Source organism: Papaver somniferum, chromosome 1 (assembly GCF_003573695.1).
Source record: "Papaver somniferum cultivar HN1 chromosome 1, ASM357369v1, whole genome shotgun sequence".
NCBI lineage: Eukaryota > Viridiplantae > Streptophyta > Magnoliopsida > Ranunculales > Papaveraceae > Papaver > Papaver somniferum.
The window spans coordinates 1765619-1789325 of record NC_039358.1 but is presented as its reverse complement, the minus strand read 5'-3'; the positions used below and the strand labels follow the sequence as shown (position 1 = coordinate 1789325).

The window sequence follows — 23707 nt, the reverse complement described above, 5'->3', positions numbered from 1 at the left end:
ACCTCTACTACCTCGTCTTCTAATCCTTTAGTTCCTTGCTCTCAGGGGAATGAGCTACCATTCCCTGATGATTCTACTTCAGCTTCCCTCATGACCCAATTATCTCTCATCTCTAAAGACTCCTTCTCAGCTGCTGGTGATGATAACTTAGTTCGCACCTGCAAAATGACTTCTTCCATATATGATGCTCCCACTTTGAGTCATGAATCTCTGCGAGGATCTTCCTCAGCCATATCTCTAGAGTTTTTATTTGCTATGGCTTCCATGGTATGTCTTCTTATTTTATTGTAGACTGGGGTGAGCTTAAGCTAATAATTCTTCCTTGTACTTTAATTATTTTGAATTCCTTTGTCTTCTGGTTCTTACAGGTGGCACGAGCTTCTCATGCGGTTGCCTCTGACTCGCAGAGAAAGAATCACTCCTTGGAGGTTGAGTGTACGAAACTTAAGGGGGAACTTTTGAGTAAGACACAGGAGGCAGATACTCTTCGTCATAGGAATAATCAACTAATAGGTGTGTTTGTTTTCGCTCCCCCATACCTTGTGAACTTTTGTTGTGTCTTTATATTCTTTCTATTACTTAAACCTGCAGAGCTTTATAACCTAACCGAAGAGGCGGCTAGACTTCCCGATGATAGTGATGCCCTTTTAGAGCTTCTTAACGCCTAAGTGAACAATTTCCCCATGCGTGGTCTAGAGAATCTTAGTTGGAAGGAACTGAGGGTAAAATACGAAGCCCTTATTTTTGATCATAGACCACTATTAATTGCTAATAAGGCTTTACAACGTCGCGCCAGTGAGGATAAAGAGAGAATTAGGACTTTAGAAGCCAAAAAGCATACTCTTATAACTAAGAAAGATCAGGTAATCATTAATGGTGCGAAGGCTTTGAAGCACTTTCATGAAGCTCAACTCAAGGTTCAGATAGAAAGGGATTGTGCCATGAGTGAGAGGGATGCTCTTCTCGCTCGTGAAAATAAACTTCGCTCTTGTCTGCTAATAGAGAATTAAAATAAGTTTGAATGGGCTGGTAGAGTCCTCGATAATGCTAGGTTGGGGTTGGCTACAAATGTTAGTTTAGAATCTGACCATGCATCCCTGGTGATTTTGACCCTTGTTCTCATCTCTTCGAATCCGTTGAAAAGGAATTTCTTGAAAAGGAGCAGAAGTATCAGAGAGATATTGAAAGCTTACAGGAAAAGTCTTCTTTTGAGATTGACAGGTTGGAAGCGAAGTTTGTAGCTCGTGACACCAAGTGTCGTCGACTCAAGAAAAATCTCAAAGCCACCGTTTCTAATCTAACCAAGGACGCCATTCGCATACGTGATGGATCTATTAAAGAGGAAATAGGGGAGCTTTGCTCTGAACATCGCATTCGTTTCCCATCTCATTATGAGTTTGAGGCTCCTTCAGAAAATGAAGAAACTTTCAAAATTTCAAATAGTGATGCTGAGTATGAGGATTCTGATGAAGAAGATTATGACTCTGAGTTTGATGAAGATGATGCTAGCAAGAAGTAATCTTCTGCTTCTCTCCTTCTTTTATGTTCTTTTTATTATACCTTCCTCTTTGTACATATACTGAGTATTTTTACCTTTAATAGATTTTCACCTTCTTTATGCTTCTCCCTCCTTCTCCTTTCTGTTTATCGAAAGAAAGAGACTTTCCTTTCTAATAATTTGTGTTAATTTTAGGGTAACTAATAGAAGCGAACTTAATAACCTATGTGCGTGAATTTATCATATAGTATACACGTGCGTCGTGGGTCCATCATGTGCACGAACATAATAATACATGTGCATGAGTTTACCACGTGTGAGAATACATGCACATGAGTTTACCACGCGTGAGAATATACGATTGCTATCATGTTTGACACGAGGCAGCTGTGTTAGTGCGAATAACATATTCATATTATATTTATAATCTCATTCTTGCCTCTGTTGTTCGCAGGAGTGAAATTGCCTCTATTGAATCCTCAGCTATGCATGCGAGCTTTGTAATTCAAAATCATACCTTTGTAATTTGTGGTGTGATCATACCTTTGCCTCTGCTTTTCTTTCACCCTGCAAAAATAATGTTTGTGCTGTCTTTTGTGTTTCTTCGTGAGGTCTTATTGATCCTCCCTAATTAGAGGTTTTAATCATCCTACCCTGTTAATAGGACTTAGCTTTGCCCAGGGTATTCATCTTGGTCGTGCGACAAAATCGCAGGATATCTCTACGCTTTCACGCAGAGACCCATTGATCTCGTCTTATCATCTTTCGTATTATTGCCTCTACAGGATTTTTTTATGCACCAATACGACAGGTCTATACTCTTGTTTGATTTATAGTCCCATGATATTGACGCCTTTTGACACAATTCAGCTCCCTAATGGAGGGTGTCGTACTTATCTTCCCCCTGGTTGCCATTTCAAGGAGGCGTACCCCTACCGGGTTGGGGTGGGATCCTCCCATCCAATGATGCAACAACCAGTTGTTTTCGCGGTCTCTTTCTAGACCGCACCCTAAGTGGGGTATCTTGAAGACCGAGTGTATCATATCCAGGACTTTCCAAGAGCGGTGAGGTACGCTCCAGAGGCCCCCGTCATTGTTGGCTCAACCGTGTACCGCGACGCCCTGATCGAGTTTCTACACTCCATAATAGAGAACTTAGTACCTTAGTCTTTCGACTAAGGAGTCCCTACCGGATAGGCTTTTATTTCGCCCCCATTATCCATGACTCAGGTTCCAGGAAAGGTATGGATTTCGCTCGAGTCATGCATTATTAGGTTTTTCCCCACTGTGACGCACGTTAGGGCTTATCGATATTTCCTCTTGCACAAGTGCGAACTAGGGTGCACGCCACAATTGGATACCTAGCCTCCCTAGTTAAAGGTTTTAAATTTTGTTTCCCCCTAGTGAGGTCTTATTTTGGAGGTCTTATTTTTGCCTCATTTTTCTGCTTGCATGCAAGGAGTATTCGTTGTAGAAGAAATATAATTTTTCTATTAATAATCTTTCCTCGTACTTTTCTGATTTTCCTTTCTCTTCTTTATTCGCACAAACATAAATATCTTTACTAATACTATATAATAATCTATTAGCTACTTCACCCCTTTTCACTTCTTCACCCACTTCGCATATAGGTAATACTTTTGAGATGTATTCGTGCGTCCTAACTGTAAAACTGCTTCAGATGTTTCTTGTTATAAAGCATATTCTCCATTTTGTCCATATTTATTCCACCTCTTTCCATTAACTTGTACATCCCATTACCAACACATCTCTTCACCACATAAGGTCCTGCCCATGTTAATTTTCCTTTATTCTTATCTATCGCTTGCGATATGGTGGTACTTCGTTCATGACTTACTCTCTAGGTTGGAACTCTGCCTTCTTAGTTTGCTTCGCGCATTCATGCTTTTTTGCTTTCTTGAACGTCCTCATCCGAATTTTTCTTGTACTAGTTCCTTCCTGGTTCTCTTTTTCGATCCCAGCATTTTCTCTCTTTGACAATTCCTCACTTTCATGATAGTCATCAACTTCTCCTTTTATTTCTATGAAATTCACCATCAATCTTTCGCACCGCTTACTTTCTTCTGCGTCACGCTTCCAATTTCTTCTCTTATTCGCACGCCCTTCGCTTTTCTCAACATCAATTTTATTGCATGTTTTCGCTTCATTAACATCTCCTTGGATAATTCCAACGCCTTGTGGTAACAGAAACTTGATACACTGATGATATGTGGAAGCCACGCCGAGAATGCTATGTAACCACGGTCTTCCAATTAATGCATTGTATGGAGATTAGACGTCCACGACACAAAAGGTTATTTCTGTAGAGATTTCCTTAAGAGGGATTCGCATGGTAATTTCTCCCTTTGGCTTGTTGGCGGATCCATTGAACCCGTATATTTTATAAGTTGAAGGAATCAGATCTTCATCTTTTCCTCCCATTGTCTTATATGTATGATAAAACAAAATATCCACCGAGCTCCCAGAATCAATTAGTATCCTGTTTATTGCCCATGTGAGATCATCTTCACCTTCTTCCTTGTCCGACTTTTCTTTTGATATTATTTTTAACTTAACTACCAGTGGATTCTCGTAGAGTTCGCCTCCTCCAGATACTTCTTCTGCGCTAAATGTGATTGGTTGTTTCTGTCATTCTTTGAGTTTTGGTATCTTTGCTAGGTTCATTATCTCCTTCCCTTCGGAATCCCTCGCAAATACGCGGCTTAACACATTGTCGTGGAAATCTTCTATACTTTTGAATGAGTGTATTATTGAGTTACAGTGTAGATTCTTGGAATTCTCTCCCACTTCTATTAGAAATGTGTTTTTTCCTTTGTCTGCTCCTGAAGTATCATCCTTGCATGTTCTGCGTCATTTGCTCGCTGTTCGTCATCATGCATGTGGTTGTATTCTCCATTTTGCTCCAATCTACCTTCTCTATGATGTCTTCGCCTGTGTTCGTCCTCTCCTACTTGGACATACCCTATTTTCTGTTGACGACGTTCGCGCTCCTCCTGTGAATTTTATCACCTGAAATTTTTTATCCAAACTATTATTCATAAATTTTCCCTGTGTATTATCTCCATGCTCAGATCTACTTCTCCTAGTAGTACTTCTGCTTGTTCCCGATATCGAGCTCGCACGTGTGGTTCTGGATCGTGATGGTGACTTTCGCTCTTGTAATCGTTGATTTTCCACTCTTAGCTCATCATTTTGTCGTGTCAAGTTTGCACGTAATTCCTCTTATCTTCTTATTTCCTCTGCTAATCGCTGCCTTAGTTCACCAATGGTCATGTTTTCATTTTCTCCTACTGTTGTATTCCTTCTTCATTTTCTTCTGCGGTGTCTGTATCCGTAGTGTGAAAACTTACTTCATCAAGATTTCTTTGGATGTTCTCCCTTGGTTCCTGCTGGGTCTAAGATCTGATCGGTTGAGGCCTGTTGTTCCTCCTTCCCATTCTTGATGTTTCTGCAATTTCGCCTCTTCTTATACCTGCAATTCTTCTACTCCTCCTAATCGGTATTGCATTTTCTCCTGCATATGTTCGTCTCCCCATCTTGTGTCCCTGAAATAACAAACCCTAAGCTTATGCAAATCCAAAACTTCCTTCCTAAATGAAAACTGCGTTTTAAATGAGAGAATCCAAATGTCGAAACTCCGAGAAAATAATCGAACACTTTCACAAAAACAAGGACAATAAGAATTTTTTCAAGAAATAAACTTAAAACTTTTACAAACAGGTATAATTTCAAGATGTCCCTGATTCTATCGCCAAAATATAGTAGTCGAAAATCCTGCTACTATACCCCTTAGATAATATATACAATCAACTAAGAAATCATCGTGAAGAACACTTAGAAGAATTTTTATTAAGTTTAGAAATCAATACAAAGAAGTAAAGTAAAACCCTTAACTTGGGGAGCAAATAACTTTCTCTCTCTTAAAGTTCTAACTCTACTCTCAAAAAAAAATCTCTCCCTTTACACAGTGGTAGTTGGTCCTATATATAGGAGTTTTACATAGTGGAGGACAGCTAATAAAGCCCCTATTTTCGGATCTGATGTGCGATGTCTTCGCACGAATCCCTTAACTTCGCATAGTCTTCATACTTTACTAGTGACTTCATGATGTTATTGATTCCGTCATATGAGATATATTATGTACGAGTACATTCACTCCCTTATAATAGTATCCCTTCGCATGCTACCTAAGGGTGCGATATTTAACCCCTACAATTTCATAAACCATTTATGAGATCAAAGTCTATACTCTCAAAAACGATATCCCAAACCATGGATTCATCTCAAACATCAAAATAAGAATGATAGATCTTGAACTCCAATCAAAATAATCTTGAGATTCAAGAATTATTATCTTGTTTTAACCCTTCATTCAAATCTCAATCAATCATATCCCAATATTGAGTAGAAAAAAATCTAGAAAGAGGGGTGGAGGGATAGAAACCCTTAGTAGCCAGGAGCATCCAAACCCATCACGAATCTCCTTAAAAATCGCGATTTTGCGCTCCTCACTGAGATACATGATGGGAGCACGCTCCTAACATGGGAGAAACGCGATCCCCTTATGTTAGAAATGTTTCCGTACAATCACAACAAATAAAAAAGGAGAGAAGCAAGTGGAAAAGAAACCGAAGAAAAAACCAGTGAGAAAATAAAGGAGAAAATAAATTAGAGAGAAAGTAGACGGCTATGCTAAAAGGAGCAGAAAAAGAAGTTTTGGTGTTAAAACCCTAGGGCGTCATTTTTAGAACGATTTTTTGGGCACTATTCAAAAATGATGGGGGACTACTAAGTGATAGAATATCTACCCTATAATTGTAAGGGATGTCCTATAGTGTGGAAATGACTAACCTACCCTTAACCTATATATATTTAACCACCTCATCACATCACCACCGCCGCTCACCACCACCGACCACCTAGAATCACCACCACGGCCACCTCTATATATAATTTAATTTAAATGATTAACAAAACAAAATCAAAACCAAAGTTACAACAAACCCATTAATTGTCATTTGCTTTTGGTCGAAAAAATGAGAAGTAATCATCAAAATGAGTTGAAAATGGAAGTTGTAGAGAGAAGTTCGATTAGGAATTATCTGAAAAACTTTGTCGAACTAGCCGAACTCAACTTTAATGGAGGTTTTTCTTTTAGAGAAAAGTTCGGTTACGTCGCAATTTTTTTTCCTAGCCGAACTTTTAGTTCGGTTACGTCGCAATTTTTTTCTCCTAACCGAAGTTTTCTCTGAAAACCTATTTATATATTTAGTTCGGTTACGTCGCAAATTTTTTCATTTTATTTTCCCAGCCGAACTTTTAGTTCAGTTACGTCACAATTTTTTTTCTCCTAACCGAACTTTTCTCTGAAAGAAAAAACTCCATCAAGCTGAGTTCGGCTACCTGTGTTCTTAGAAACATTAGCCGAACTACACTTGCTGATGAGTTCGGCTACCTATTCTTCAAATGTCGTAGCCGAACTTTGTTAACCAAACCGAAGTCAATTTGTAAATTGTTCATTTTTAGGAATGTTTTGGCCAATTCAAGCACCATTAACTAAATTTGAAGTATCAATGAGTACCCAAAACATCATACTCTTGTTGTGGCTCTTAAAAAAAAGATCTAACTTTTGTTCTTCCAAAACCCTCATCTTCATTATCATCTTCATCTTCTTCCTCTCAATAATTCTTCTTTTGAAAAAAATCAAATTATTAATTTAATCTCACTAATGACTAATTAACTCATTAATCAATACACTAACTAACTTTATTACCAAGAGAAAGTTTGGTATTAAAAAGAATAGATAAGAGGTGACTCAAAATTACTTAAAATATCCATCAGAAAAATGAAGAGTAGTCCTCCTCCGTTTTCGAGTAGTGCCCAAAAAATCATTCCATTTTTAATTATAAACACCTTGCTTTTAATCTGGGCTAAGTCGTAACCCACTCCCAACATATTCCCATACATCTACCTCGAAGTTCCAACGGATACCAAGCCACAAAACTAGTTTCACCATGCTTCAAGAGACCAAAAATAAAAAAGATGAATGCATCAGATACCGTAGAAAAATTAGTAGTATAACAAATCTTTCTATGAAACCTAATTCACGCTCTCCTTGAATTTCATTTTTCAAGAATTTCACGAATCTCGTTTCCGATTTCGTTCCCGCTCGTTGCTAAGTAGAAACCACGTCTTTGATGAAACACTAACGTCGTAGGTTCTTTTAATGATGGCAATGATGTTTTTGATGAAAACCCAAGTTTCAATCCACAAGTTTGTATCTCAAGAGAATTGCGGAAGAATCTGTAAACCTTCCGAAGTGAGGAAGATGAAAAGAACATGAAATGCCAAATGGAACAGGCAACAAAATAAATGGTCAAAGTTTGTCAAAGGCGTAATTAGAAAGCGTAGTGGAAGGTGTCATTCAATTATGTCGTGCTTTGGCTGTAGCCAAACACCAAATTTATGAGTCGTTGACCGCACCGTGGGACTGCACTCCCTCCTCCTATTACACCAAGCGAAACGGACCCTTAGAGCAACTGCAATGGTGCGATCAAAACCATAAACCAAAGATCAGAAAAAACGACCAAATTTAAGTTTAGTCGGTGGTGTTATACTAGGGTGGAAGAGTAAATTTAGTCGTTTGGGAAAAAGTATACACCAGGATCATATTATATGCCCGCGCCCATCACCAGGATCATATTATATGCCAACCCCATCACATGATCACATTATATGCACGCCCCATCAGCCATCAGGCGAACTTTATATGTACACCTCACTCCGGATCACATTATATGCCCGCCCCATCACCAGGATCACATTATATGCCCGTCTCATCAATAGGATCACATTATATACACGCCCGACGACAAACGAACATTATAAATCCGCTTGACTATATATAGTTTTGGTTTTGGTCCACGACCAAATATAGTCTTTACTCGGTCCCAACTATGTCGCGTCCGAATATAGTCTTGATCCGAATTTTAGTTTTACTCGGTCCCACTATGTCTCGTCTCAGGACCATAGTTATAGGTTTGATCTCCATTGTGGTTGGTGTTAGTGCATAAAAGTCAGAGTCGTCCAAGCCCAATTTCCGAATCCGAATTCCGATTCATAAAATCCCCGGTCCCAATTTTCTCTTGGGCAATGATGCCCTAGTCTAGTTTTCTGCTGGGCAAACACAAATCGATTTCACAATGAAGGAAATTAGGTTAATGGGTTCTTCTTCTTCTGCAGATTCAGATTCAGATTCATCCATGAAAGGAGTTGATCGAGAGGATATACCAGATGATGTTTGGTCTGAAATTTTTCTTCATCTTCCATTTAATTCCATCTTCAAATTCAGGTGTGTTTCAAAGGTATGGTTTTCGATACTCTCAAACCCTTATTTCACTAACAAATGGTATCAACTCAACTATTTATCACTCCCATGGGCATCAGTGGAAGTGGAAAACCATTCCCAAGGTAACACATTCAGAAGAATTTTCACAATTGCATATCCTGATTCATATTCAAAATTTATATCTCATCATCAAACTGGGTTTTCTTTTAGATTTTTATGAATGCGATCCACTCACTCAAAAATGGGATTTACTTCCTCCATCACCACCAAGAGAAGATGATTTCGCTGTGTCAGGTATCGTGTGTAATTATCAATTTTGTTCATCATCAGTCATTTCTAAGAGTTATAAGGTTATCCGGATACCAAATTTTGCAGCTGCAGCAAATGAATTTACAGTTGAAATATTTTCTTCTGATCTGGGTGAATGGAAAATCTATGATGTTTCATGTCCTCAGTATGTTACTTGGGATATTGACTACTTTTACGGCAATCTTTTTACCCACAATGGTGTTTTCTACTGGTTTCAACAGCGAAACCGCAAAATTTTAGCTGTCATTGTGAACGGAAACACCAACCATGGAACCAGTGGCCCCAAATGTAGAATGATCAAGATGCCTGGCGAAGCTGTGGATGGTGATATTAAACATTTAAGTGAATGTCTCGGGGAGTCTGAAGGATTGATCTGTTTCGCTAGGTTTCAGGAAACGGAGATGAGTTTGAGTGCTTGATGGAGACTGGTGTGTGTTGCACAAGGATATTCAACTTCATGATTGGTTAGCAGAAATGTATTCCCAGTTTTTTGGTGTAGGTGTGGGTAACTGGGTTTCACAATTTGAGGTTGCAGGTTTCAGTCTAGTTGACAAAAATGTGGTCATACTTAGTTCCATGGAGTATGCTTGGGCATATAACATCAAGACCAGTGTATGCAAACTGTTATGTCATCCTCGTTTGAGTACCTCAGCAGGTTTTCAACCAAGGCTACAAGCCTTCCACCACCACTTTCTTAGAGTGACACATGGTTTTTGGATGTTCAAATAGTAGTGCATCAAAATGTAAAGGTGTGGAATCCAAACATCCATTATCCTACAAACTTTATTGTTAGAGTGAAGTGAGGACCATCTGGAGATTAGATTGAATGATGACATAAATTAGATTTTCACAAAGACTCGATGAAAATATCTCTTTTGGGGATTTAGGTGGACTTGAGCAGGTGTTCGCAATCCTTCAGTGTCATAGCAACACTTGTTCTTTTTGTTTAGTATCTACCATGTAGGAAGTATAATGCATCTGAATATTTGACAGGCAGGGGATCGATCATATTGCAGCTATATTAATTGAATCTTTTGGCAGGGGTAAAACACAGATACACATCTCATCATTGCGACTTTTCATTGAAAATTATTTGTTTAGCATCATTTTAATTTAACACGCTCCTAGTTTTCTTGTGTATAAAAGATCCACTTGAATAGATTTTTCACCTGGTGCAAATCAATGATTGTTTGTCCCCCTTGAATTGTTATGTTCACTACTATCATTTCCCCCTATCTCTATTTCTGTTGGGTGGTATGTGTAGTTGGTTTATCGGTTTTGATCTTTTGGTGCGAGCCTTTGTTTTAATTAGTGCTTGTATCTGGTGTTTTGGCAGTCGTTTGCCCTTACCTCCTTTTGTGGTGGCTCATTTGTCTTATCAGGATTCGGCGATGGCTAGAACTTCGGGAGAACACACAGGACTTTGAGCATTTGGTCTCTTCTGAAGGAATGGTGTTTGCTGCACTACTTTGATTAGCATATGTACCTCAACCTTGGCAAGGTGGACTTGAGAAAATTATTTAACACCTTGTATATAACTAGATTTATACTCTCACCTTGGAGCACTTACTGTTCTTGATTCTTGTTTATGTTCACTCAATTTCAAATTGTCAGGAATCATGTTGTTTAAATGTGTACTTCCCTTTTAGTTTGTATCTTTCGTTTGTTTACAAGTAACCGATTTTACACTCACGTTTTTTTACTTTTCCTAATGAGTCGAATGTGATAAAGCATTAGCATTATCACCTCAGCTGCACCATAATTAACACATAATTGTAAAAATTCAAGTTATGGTGATTTTTACAGTACTGTGGGCATTTTTGTTTCTGTTTGTGCTTAGATTCAGAGTGAGACTTTGAATGAATTATAAGCCGTGATTCATGCACTTAATTTTGTGACTATAGTCGTTTTACATTTACTGGTGGAAAATTCCTAGGATTCTCCGGTAGACCCTTTTCTGGTGACTAATCAGTTTGAGTGCCATGGAATTTCCGACGAATTAGTGCCCGTGACAATTCATATAATTTCAAAAAGTAATAATTTTGTTTATATAATTAAGACCCATTTTGAAACCGATCAAAATGAAGGATGATCCCAGAACATTTTGGACAATCAACCACATACTTGGGAAGCATGAAATACATCATACAACTCTTGCAACCTGCAACCACAAGAACTTGATCACGGCGAGTATCGTTTCTCTTCGCCTTTGATGATGATGTTGATGGAGATGGTGATTGTGATCTTTGTTCACTATCAGAAGAGTTTTCCTCTTTCACCAAATAATCATTTCGGCACCGGAACTTAGTTATCGCTTTCCTTGGGTCTCTTCTTGATTTCTTACCAGTTTCCTTGTTTCTATAGTAAACTTCACCAGTCTGTACCAAAAGAAGATCAAAACTTTACAAAAGGAAAACAAAATAAACAGAGGTCTCTGTTTCCGAATTTTAATGATGGAATTAAACTAAGAATTGATTGAAATTGGAGAAAAAGGATCAAACCCATGGAAGAAATCATAAAAACATGTAAAAAAAAGATTAAAACAAAAAAAAATCATAATTTAGCATCCCTTGAAATCACTGGTTCCCTCTGTTTTTTTGCAAAAAACAAACAGGGAAACAGAGTGCACATTAAAGACTCTGTTTCAGATTCCTATTAATGGAATTTGAACTATAAAAGAAAAGGGTTTTTGGTAGTACGTACCTTCAAATCAAGACATTGCTCCCATTTCAAAGGAAGAGGGATATCAGAATTAAGCTCAATTCCGTCATTAAAATCTGTTGTATCTTCTTCTTTCATGGTATCATCATCACTAGTGGTAGTAATCCTTGACTTTCCGGCATGATTCATAAGTGATAAATTCTGCAAAGAATGCTCCAAGGCAGCAACACTGGTTGTCGCCATGATATGTTGAAATTCGGACCAAGAACAACCCAAAATGATGGCTAGAGAGACGGAAAGGGAAGAACAAGTTTGGGTTCTTAACTGTCTTGCCAAAGAAATTTTTTACTCTTGGGGGTTGATTGTGTTCTAATTAAGCAACTATTGTTAAGGACTTAAGAAAAAAATGAATGAATATATGGTTAAAAGAATGGGCGATATTGTAAAATGGTTAAAAGATTAAATGAGTTTGTATGCAATAAAAAAATACAAAATTGGTTAAAAAGTCCAAAATCAATAATTCATGGTTGAAAAAAACATTTAAATTTTGATACTGTTTAAACAGATAAAATGTAAAAATAGCCACGGTTTAAACAGTTTTATCCTACCCATTTTTAAATATTTTTTGTTATTTTTAATTTACATCAGGATGCATCCAGTTTCATTCTTACCATTTTTTAAGTTTAAGTCAGGATGAATCCAGTTTCATCCTTGCTATTTCTTTTAGTGTCCATTTCATCCATACTATTTTTCACTCGTCTATTTGAACATGTTTTAAAAATATTTGGACAAATGACCCATCTTCCGAATCTAAGATACAGCCGGAAAAATCTTTGCCCAACGTGCAAAACAAATATGCGGATACTTTGGGCATCAACATATAACCTCAATCACACTTAATGCATATTTGACCAAAGAGAATAAAAATGCTCAATAACACTTTGGGCATTAGCATCTTTACTAAGGAGGAGTGCCGGGCATGATATGCAGAGAAGAAGTCAAAAGGCAGTTTCATTTCATGTCACATATGCACATTGCATACAACATTAGGTAGGAATGGGATGCAAACAAAAACATTTATACCAACTCTTCACATTTGTTTGACCTTTCCCTATCAAAATAGTCTCGACCAAATTCGCTTTCATTACTAATTTTCCCATTTTGTAAGGAGAGATTGATGGCAATGGGCAACGGCATAATCTCATAAGTCAATGTTGACATTTCATCAAGGTCAAAAGTAAAATTGAAAGTTTAAGAGGGTTAAAATAATAAGATTGGCTAATAACTTAGTGTTTCTGGAAGATTTATTTATTTTTCAGAAAATAAAAAAGGGGCGGAGTCAAGCGTTGACAAAACCATTTCCATTTCCATTTGCCAATATGGTTTTGTCACCGAGAGCAAGAATTCTGGTGCAATATGGGTAGAAACACTTGATTAATAATAATCATGATTCATGAGGAAAGAAGTGGTGCAATTTGATCATAATTCTTGACCAAAAGCAAGACTAGTATATGGATTAGTTGGAAATGACACATCTTTGTCCTTTGTTGATTTGAGTGCGAAGTGGTGATCCTACTGGAAAAAGAAAATCTCATTTTGAGAAATTTTCATTCGTAAACGAATCTTGGAAAATAGATTTACAATCCTATTATGCCTTTGAGTGTTAGATTTTTATTGACTTTGAAATAGTACTTACTCATAAATTTGGAGTGAGTGAGTGAAGGAAAAACATTGAAATGTCCTTGAATAGTAATGTGACTATTGTCAAAGCGTTATTCCCACTCTACACTACACTCCCTAGGAGCTAGGGATAGACAAAAAAAAAAACACGAAGTTATGCTCTTGTAGTTTCGCGCACTACAACGTATAATAACACTGGATATGTATTTTTAAGCCGTCATATTTTGTATCAAAATATACGTATGTCTTTATGATCTTAAATCTGATAATTTAAAAGTTCATGGTTATTGAGCACTCCGGTGCATGATAACAATAGTCAAAAAGAAGTGCATTGAAACAACTCTTATCTTTACTCTAGTAAAACCTTCCATTTGTACGCAAATATTCTTGCAGTAACTGCTACAAAAGGTGCTATGATGTGATTTTTGGTGGTGTTGTGGGAGAAAGCTAGCATCAAAAGGAAGCAAAAGGTGTGGGGGGGATTAAGGCAGTTATGATGATGATCAAGTCGGACGAGTTGTCTTGTTTCTCAGGTACTATCTGTGTGATGCTCTCTGATCAGAATATATTCCCTTCTTTCTCTCATTTTTTTGTATGAGTCTGCATGTGGTACGTATTAGTTGCATTGGTGCAGTCCGTGTATGGTGTGGAAGAAGAAGAGCCAGTGAATAATAATCAGATTCTGCATCCGCGCTAGTACCAGTACTACTGCATTATTTAAGTACTGATGACTCATGCACTATCTTTCAGAAAGTCTGATCACTCATGGCTTATGCTCATGCATTCTTACTTTTGGACTCAAATTATTGGTCTTCATGAGAATAATTGTCTTCCGGAACTAGAAAATGTGCTTAATTACTTTTCAAAATTATATTTGGGAAAGACAGCCACAGAACTTATGCAACCAGCCCCTACAAATTCACCGACGACACGCCCATCTTCATGTGTCTGTGCGGTTTTTAAATCGTTCATATAAACGGTTCATTTAGAAGGACCGTAAAAATAGATACTATGTTATCTAATATTCGTTGACAAATTCGACCAATCATGTCTTCATCAGTTGCATAATTTCAAGATACAATGTACCTAGAAAAATCTAGCTAATGATATGCAAATCTTAATTGAAAACAGGATTGGTTTTATACGACAAAAATTATTACTAGTATTATTTTGATGAATAAAAGTTATTAAGAAAATCTTCTGTAAAGCCAATAGATACATTAAAAAGTGGCGTTCATCAACTTATCCGTGAAGAAATAGTCATCGAGTGCGAAACACCAATATTCCTTTTCCTTGCACCAACAACAAGCATACATTCCTTCATGGGGTATGTTTGCATGCTAGTTGCAAGAGCAAGAAACATCCATGAGATTATGGGATTCTCTCGATTTCATGCTGAGGAAACGTTAAATGAAATTTTCGTATCCCTTAAAAGTATTTGGTTTTGTGGAAAATGATGTATTTGGTTGTGGAATTTTTTTTTGAAGTCCACTAGAAATTGCTAACTTTCAATTTATATAAAGCAAAAGTAATTTGCTAGGCTTGCTATACCGTAGTGGAGATGCGATCTAATCTTTTCCCGCTGTCAACGGCTGCTGCCTATGTCGTGATTATATTCTTCGTATTACAGGAAATGTCAATTCAACTGAACATGTTCGGGAAGTCGAAAGTTATTCACAAAAACGTTTTCTTCTCATCGAATACCAAACAAAAAACAGGCTTTTAATGAACTCTTTTTGGGGCCTCCCATTTTGAATCTTCAAATCTGTGTGCTCTTATCTAAAGAAAGGTGCCGTATTAGTACTAGGGATTCAAGACTTGCGTGTACAGTATATTAACTGTGAAAGAAAACCTAAAACATAAACCCTAAAACATCCAAGGAGATCGAAGAGGATAAAATATACATCAAAAAGTGTTGGGAATATATTTTTGAAACATAAATTTATTCCCATTTAATCTGTTTTTAATTGCATCCATGTCTTTATTGAAAGAAATTAATTTTTTATCATAACTAATTTGACCGTTTCATATTTCTGGTTTTAATGGTGTTAACTACACCATAATAACTTTGAGAGTTTTATATAGTGGAGTTAATGGTGTTAACGACACCATAATATTTTAATAAATTATGTTAAAAGTTTTAAATATAAAATTAGTTTTTGGTTGAAAAAAATAGGAGTTGAATTTTTTCTTTTATCTTTTGTTTTTTAAGAGAAAAAAATTTTTGTGAAAGAAAACAATGTGTGAGCATCATTGTTTTTCTAAAGAATTTTTGAGCAAGAATAAGTGTAATAGTATCACAATCCTCACGGTGCAAGAGTGATTGTGAAAGAGATATTTAACTCGGCTGTTTTATCCTGGGGACGATGCGACATGGAAGAACTGCTTGCACAATCTTAGGCAGAGCCGCGAAACGTCTTAAAGAAAGCGACCTAGTCCGCGACTCAGCCATAACAATTTGTTTCGTGTTTGATTTTGTTTTTGTGCAGGCATAATTCGACAATTTGATTCCAACAAGTTTAAGACGTTTTATTCTGCCATACGAATCAAAAGAAACGATTCCTGACACGCGATAAGTATCATTGTTTTATTTCGTTTTGTAGAAGTATATGAATGGTATAATTTTTCTTAACGATTTGATATGACGCTTGGAATTAGGTAACTTGGTACCTAAAGCAAATTTATTTTTGATCTTGATGGACTAGGAATATCATGGTTAAATGTTTTTCTTCATTAATATTTAGCATAAAAAAAATGATGATAAAGAAATGGTTTTAACATGCTTTAGAATTTTATTTTTATCTCCTACACGGATTTGAATTTGGTGTTGAATTTTTTACTCGAGATCTTAGATATCTCGACGATTGTCCGTGTTAAATTTCATAATTTTTGGACATCGAAAAGTATTTTTAAGGTATTTTACAAAATTGGATAACGTTGCTGAAAATTTCTGATGAGTGGAAATATACCCCTGATTAAATTTGTTTGCCTGATTCTTGTGTAGATATTTTGAATTCATGTGTCTGACATGAGACTTTTAGATCAGCAACTTATGTTTAATACCCATTTTTGAAAATTTCCATTTACATTTTTACTTCGAGAGATGTGGTGATTTCAAAATCGTTGTGTATGTTTATGAAAAATAGAGGATGTGATACTTGAGTTTAGAGATTAGAGATGTAACAAATTACATTACAAATCATGTTTTGATTCTAGTACTTCATAATCTTGTTTTGGTAATGAAAAATAATATCATTGTTAGAAATCAAACTTATGCACTACATATGTTTGATAATATGCTTATTAGAAAGTTGTAAATACATGATGTTATAACTAAGGAACTTTGTATCCTTGTTTGGTATTTAAGAGAAACTTGGAGTACTAATTTTGTGAATGGTCTTGAAGTAATTATGTAAGTGCATACCTTGCTTATTTTTGGTTTCAAATGCTCACATGTACATGATTGTGACAGGTGAAAATTCACATACTTGAGCAAGTTTTTATTTTCCTATAAAATAAAAATTGCGGGAGATTAATCGATGTGAGGAGCGATGGGGTTACTGATTTCTTTGTTTGTACGCAAAGAATGGACAATGGTTTATAACCAATTGAGCTTTAGAAACAATTGAGGTATGTTTGATGAACTATTTTTAGTTATGGTAGTGATCAAAAAATGGTATTCTAAATTGAATAAGTTGATTGTTCAATCTTAGAATAAATTTTAGGGAAACAAGATATTGAGAATTATTGTGTATGACAATAAACATGTGACTCATATAAGTTTTGAACTTATGAGATGAAATTTTATACGAGCCCAAAACCGAAATAATTAGAAACCTAGTCAAAATAAATCTGAATATCAACCCTCACGAAGAAATGAACATAATATTGATTATGAGATTATTTGCTATTCTTGCATGGCATTGCAAGCATATCAAATGTTATTAACAACGCTTTTCAAGCTTAGTTAATGTGAACTATGGATACGGTGAGAGGTTGATATATATTGGTGTTTTACATAATATTTGTTTTGATAGGTTATGGTTCAAAAGTTAAACCAAATATTTTTAAAAAGAAAGTGGCGTTGAGATATACTCACATCACTAGGATTTTCGGTATTGGTACGATCTCAAGGTTTACTTTGGGTAGAATAATCTTGTTAAAGATGTTTATACTTCTGAAATGAGAAAGAATTCTAGTTTCCGCCTTTCTTGTTATTAACAATATTGAGATTAGAAATTTGTTGAATTTGATCATTGCAATACTACAAATGATATGTTATCGATAAAATGTTTGAGCATAATAATGCAATTTTATCATAACATAAATTGAATTTTGAATATTTGATATTTGAGATTTTGTCATGCTTTTTAAGAAATCAATGAGTTAGTGATGAATATGAGCATGTTATATTTTCTTATAAACTTGGTGAATTTTTTGAGTAACATGTATGTAATCTTACCTAACTCATAAAAGCATGTACATTTTCAAATCTTACGCAACTTGCAATAATATTGCATGAAATAAAATATTTGAGAATTTTATAAATATACTTTGAGTAACTTGTCTTGATATCAAATATGATCTTTTGAGTAGTGAATTAGGCAATGCTGTTTAACAAAAATTGTTTAAATTTTTATTCACTATATTGTGCAAAACGTTTTGGGTTTAAATCATTGGTTCACTAGTTTTTCACAATTTTTGGAGTCTTTCGATATTGTTTTGAAATTCTTGTTTGAGTCAAAGAAATAGTGGGGGTTCCATATCCTATGTTTTAACATATTTGTTTTAAATTAGAGGAACTTGAAAAATGAAGGTGACAAGTGATTCACTAAGAATGAACCTAGAAATACATAACTATAGGGAGACTAAAAGTTAGCCATGAATATTTTGTTGCTGGAAAATAACTTCTTATAGAGAGTAACTTTGTTCTTTAAACTATTAAATCTTTGACAAAAAGTTTTTATGAGCCTATTGTTTTTAGACAAGCAAACAGAAAATTGTTGACTCTTGCATTCATGTCACTAAATAACTTACATTCTTGTTTTGTTGATTTTGTTTCTACAATGTATGATTTGTTATAGTCATAAGTAGGAATATATACTTTTGAGTAAGTTAAGGATGAGAATTTATGTAAACCAAGCATGAAAAACTGTGTAGTTTCTACAATAAAAGAAATCATATAAGTTAGATAAGTTATCATTTATATTCTGAAAAACAACTTTAAAACAATTTATAAAATAAAAATTGTTTACTTATTCATTCGAATGATTTCAGAAGTAATGAAAGTGAAATGCACAATACTATTTGTTTTGTATGCATAAGTGTTTTTTGAATTTTTATTCTAACTTATTGGATGAAAATGAAATTGAGAACATGCTTAGTTTGCTATTTGACATAAAGACTTGAATGAAGATGGTGTATATTTTTGAAATGAATTTTTTCTTTCTTTGGATCAATTTTCATTTCAATGAAAATAGAATTTTAAAAGAGATAGAAATATATAGTCTGACCGTAAACTAGTTTTCACTCATTTGGTTTAGTGCTAATGCTTTTGAGATTGTGTGTGATTGCACTAAATGAGTATGGTAGCTTAGTATGTTTCTTTGCTACGTGATTGACTATATATATAATATATTTTGTTGTGGGGGTGTAGTATATTGCTTCCATAGTGGGGATTTTTATTCAAATTTACCAATCCTAAAATGGAAAAAATTGGTAAAATATTGGAAAGTTATGAGATGTTTCAAACACATCTTACGCATAGAAATACAACTATCTAAATGTTTACAGCAATCCTTTAAGGATATTGCGAAGATGATTGGACATCCTTTCAGTTGAATCCTTTAAGGGATGGAGTGATTCGATCCTCTATAGTGGATAAAGGAACAGACATATTAATCCAATGTGATAGTACCGCGGCTATTGCATGAATTGAGAACATAACGACAACTATAAGAGTTGATTTTATGAGAATATGGATTATATAGTGTCTGAAACGAGTTTCCGTTAGTCCTTTGACGAAAGGATTAATAAGAAGATGTGAATACATCTTAGGGATAAGGTTGATGCCCATTGAGATTGAGTCATCTGTGATGGATACCCAACCTAGAAATAGGTTCAAAGGGACTAGACGAAGTCATAGATGATATGGAGATGCGAGAATCATGCTTTGAAGAATTCATACCGCGGCATGACATCCTGAAGCGAGTAAAGGTTGAGTTTAATTTTTTATTCTAAAATATTAAATTCTTAATGATGTTTATATCTCTATTTAGAGTGGGGTACTTTCAGGAGTGCTCTTGATAAACTCACCTATATGAATGTGAAAGTGTGGCCGCTTTCTATGAGAATATGGGCAGTTCTCTAGATCATTCATTAAACTGGGATACAAGCGCAGGGCCGTAATGTGCTGGCTTTGGACTTTACACTAGCATAGTCGTGTGTGTTAAGTAATCTTTTTATCTCCTAGAGTTCAAGACTTATGTTCACTCTATGGTCAGGTTTTAAGATAACCTATTAACACTATGTAAAGGTTCAACTCGCGAGACACCTTTGCTTATGCACAAAAGTACTATGCAATTCTTGCTCAATGTTTTAAAAATATAAGTGGGGGATTGTTGGGAATATATTTTTGAAACATAAATTTATTCCCATTTAATCTGTTTTTAATTGCATCCATGTCTTTATTGAAAGAAATTAATTTTTTATCATAACTAATTTGACCGTTTCATATTTCTGGTTTTAATGGTGTTAACTACACCATAATAACTTTGAGAGTTTTATATAGTGGAGTTAATGGTGTTAACGACACCATAATATTTTAATAAATTATGTTAAAAGTTTTAAATATAAAATTAGTTTTTGGTTGAAAAAAATAGGAGTTGAATTTTTTCTTTTATCTTTTGTTTTTTAAGAGAAAAAAATTTTTGTGAAAGAAAACAATGTGTGAGCATCATTGTTTTTCTAAAGAATTTTTGAGCAAGAATAAGTGTAATAGTATCACAATCCTCACGGTGCAAGAGTGATTGTGAAAGAGATATTTAACTCGGCTGTTTTATCCTGGGGACGATGCGACATGGAAGAACTGCTTGCACAATCTTAGGCAGAGCCGCGAAACGTCTTAAAGAAAGCGACCTAGTCCGCGACTCAGCCATAACAATTTGTTTCGTGTTTGATTTTGTTTTTGTGCAGGCATAATTCGACAATTTGATTCCAAAAAAAAGAAATAAGGAGGAGAAGTAAAATAAGAAATTGTTGGAACCAGAAAATATGGTGCTGCCGCATCTCCCGGAAGAAATCATCATTGAGATCGTTTCGAGGTTAGCACTGATACGTCGCTTAAAATTCAGGTGCGTTTGCAAATCTTGGAGCATCCTATTTAATCATTCTAAACAGTTCGTGCTCGTCACAAGTTCCAATGAAGTATACACTTTAGATGATAATTCGTTGACATCAGTATTACTTGATGATGGTATTAATGAAGTGCCGATTCAAAAGATTGAATCTTCGCTCGCTAGCAAACAGCTGGTAACTGCTGAAAGTCATTAATCCTCCAATGAACTATTTTTGTTTATGGAACCCTTTATCGAATGAATACAAACTGCTGCCAAGACCACCACTTGAATTTGATGATATGTCTCGTAAGCCGCATCTTGGTTACCCAACGACCAGACATGGGTTCGGTTATAACTCGAAGTGTGATGATTACAACTTCGTATGTATTAAGAGCTATTCAAACTTCAACCAGTCCGAAGTTGTCGTTTATTCACTTAGATCGAATGCATGGAAACGAATTCGAAATATCCCTTATATTATGTGTAGTTTTGAATCACAAGAGTACGGGGTATTTTGTAATGGGGCTCTTCATTGGTTTGCGCTGTCTAAATCAGGTCGGTCATCTTCTACCTCCAAAGTAGTAGTTACATCCGAAGTATTAGTTGCATTGGATATAACAGATGAGATTACCAGAGAAATCCCACAACCAGATGATTCTGAAGTCGTTAACTATACATATTGACATATTGGTGTGTTGGATCGGTGTCTATGCGTGCTTTTTAGTAATCCTGTCATCGGTTTTGAAATTTGGGTAATGAAAGATTACCTCAAGAGAGTGATGTAGGACATCTGCGTATGTATCAACAATCATTGTTGATCCCTTGCGTCTGTATCAACAATGATTGTTGATCCATTGCATATGTTTTAGTTTACTTGCTTTGCAAGTCCTTTTAATTTTCTAGTTTAGGTTCTTTTCTTTTTAGTCGGTCATGCTAGCCTATATAAAGGCTAAGCCTTCCTGTTTAGACACAATCAATCTTATTATCAATCAATCAATATTATTATCGTTTAATACGATTCTCTATCTCTTTTATCTTTTCTTTTATCTCTTTATAATCGTCAATTCTCATCATTTTCATCTCTTCTCATCCCTTGCAATCTCCGTATTTCCGTCTTCCTATTCGTTCTCCATTAGTTGGTACCACAGCCTTAGGTTTTAGGTTCTATTATTTAAACCCGATCCATAATCGCTTCCACAACTCAAAACCTAAAACAAAAAACCCTAGTTTTCGTTTTCTTCATCAGAAGGTTATATACAATGGAACAAGAAGATAACCAAGCTTATCATACGAATTTATTAGGTATGATTCGTCCTATTTTGTCTGATCAACCTTCTTTATCCCAGAGAAACAACATATTCAAAACTAGATGTTTAATTGGAGGTAAAGTATGTGATATGAATATAGATAGTGGTAGTACGGAAAATTACATTGATTCTATTGTCGTAAAGAAGATGAGTTTACCAGTTTCTCCGCATCCTAATCCTTACGCGGTTGGATGGGTTGATAAATCTACTTCTCAGCGTATCACGCATCAGTGCGTCGTGAACTACTCTTTTGTTGGATATGAAGAATCTGTGCTATGTTATGTTATCGATATGACTGTAACACATGTCCTACTTGGAAGACCATGGTAGTATGACGTTAGAGCAGTTCATAACTGTTTTGAGAATACTTATACTTTTTACAAAGATGGGAAAAGAGTAACTATGTTTCCTTCCAAATATACTGCAGTTTACAAAGAGCACAGTGATAAAAAAACTCGTGCTTTAGTATCCAACATAGCCAAATCACTACTATCTCATGAAGAAAATAAAGAAGATTTGTCATCAACTACGAAAGATACTAGCGTTCCCACAAGACCTTTTATTCAAGACGAGATGGAGACTACTTCTCAAAAGGGGGCACAAGATCATATTCCTAAAGATGTTCCACATAATTCGCATGAAATTTCTAACAAAAGTCTGTTGAGTAATCCTACACCGTCATTATTTCAAGACAAAGATGAAGAGAAAGTTGTTTCCAAAGAAAACAAAGAAAATCAAGTTGACAACGTTTCACACGATTCGTCAGAATTTATGGGTGAGTGTTTAAAGCTTAACAAACTTATCAATTTGAAAATTACTGATAATGCTATGTCTACTGTTGTGAACAACCAATTTGGCTATACACGAACGGTGTTGCATGCAAAGCCTAGCAAGACTCAACTTGTTGAGTTAGCCCATTGGAATTCTTTTGTGGTATGTTTGTCTAGAACAATTAATTATCAGTCTTTGTTTCATTCCTTTCTCTATGGACGTGGTTTTCATTCCCTTGAAGATATATGTATTTAGAACTATACCGGAAGGATTCGTGGTCGGATATTCTCCAAAGCCGAGAGAGTATCATTGAAAGAAGATTTTGAAACAAAGTTGAACAAGAGCATGATTTCCTATCAATATTTTGTTACTTGCAAGAAAAATCCTCTTGAGAGACACCCGACAACAAGAGACATACAATGGATAGATGCACATCTAGCAAATTTAGTTTCATATGGCATCCATGTTGGTTAAACTTCAACATAGAAGTCACTAACAAGCTGGTTAGGACAAGATTAGGAAATTGATGTAATCCTAAGGGAATTAGAAGTCATCTAGTTCTAAGAAAAGGAAAGACATGTAATAAGGTAATAGGACTAGGAAAAGGAATTCATAGTTCTATATATATATATGATCACCAAAGTTGTGGTTGATCATACGATCAAGATTAGAGCTTGTGTTTAGTTTTGAGAGATTTTCTAAACATCAATAAAGAGAGTTGTCTTTATATAAGCTAAGTTTCATCTTGCAGTTGCCATTAATTGGTATCAGAGCT

At 35.5% G+C, this 23707-nt stretch overlaps 2 protein-coding genes across 6 annotated transcripts; one reads left to right on the top strand and one right to left on the bottom strand.

Annotated features, from left to right (window-relative positions):
* Positions 1-8652: 8652 nt before the first annotated feature.
* Positions 8653-10945, top strand: LOC113277166 (putative F-box protein At2g16220). 5 transcript variants are annotated; one of them, XR_003324767.1, is made up of 3 exons: positions 8653-8989; positions 9078-9925; positions 10559-10945. XR_003324767.1 is itself a non-coding variant. In XM_026526338.1 (3 exons), exons 1-3 carry the CDS (start codon positions 8722-8724, stop codon positions 9593-9595), a joined length of 705 nt encoding a protein of 234 aa, XP_026382123.1. In that variant the 5' UTR covers positions 8653-8721; the 3' UTR covers positions 9596-10831. The 5 variants fall into 5 exon arrangements, 2 of the variants coding, with proteins under 2 accessions (XP_026382123.1, XP_026382113.1); XR_003324766.1 differs by having other exon boundaries at positions 9078-10219; positions 10559-10944; XM_026526338.1 differs by having other exon boundaries at positions 9078-9161; positions 9243-10831.
* Positions 10946-11200: 255 nt separating this feature from the next.
* On the bottom strand, positions 11201-12204 carry LOC113324938. Its single transcript, XM_026573214.1, has 2 exons — positions 11880-12204; positions 11201-11554 (listed from the first exon to the last, which is right to left on the bottom strand). Exons 1-2 carry the CDS (start codon positions 12078-12080, stop codon positions 11231-11233), a joined length of 525 nt encoding a protein of 174 aa, XP_026428999.1. The 5' UTR covers positions 12081-12204; the 3' UTR covers positions 11201-11230.
* Between the last annotated feature and the right edge of the window lie 11503 nt (positions 12205-23707).

Excerpts from the sequence above, each read along its gene's own strand:
- LOC113277166 (XM_026526328.1), top strand. The coding sequence starts at position 8,722 with ATGAAGGAAATTAGGTTAATGGGTTCTTCTTCTTCTGCAGATTCAGAT. Across the intron at positions 8,990-9,077 it reads AGTGGAAAACCATTCCCAAG|ATTTTTATGAATGCGATCCA; the intron begins GTAACACATTCA and ends GTTTTCTTTTAG.
- LOC113324938 (XM_026573214.1), bottom strand. The coding sequence starts at position 12,080 with ATGGCGACAACCAGTGTTGCTGCCTTGGAGCATTCTTTGCAGAATTTA. Across the intron at positions 11,555-11,879 it reads AGCAATGTCTTGATTTGAAG|ACTGGTGAAGTTTACTATAG; the intron begins GTACGTACTACC and ends CTTTTGGTACAG.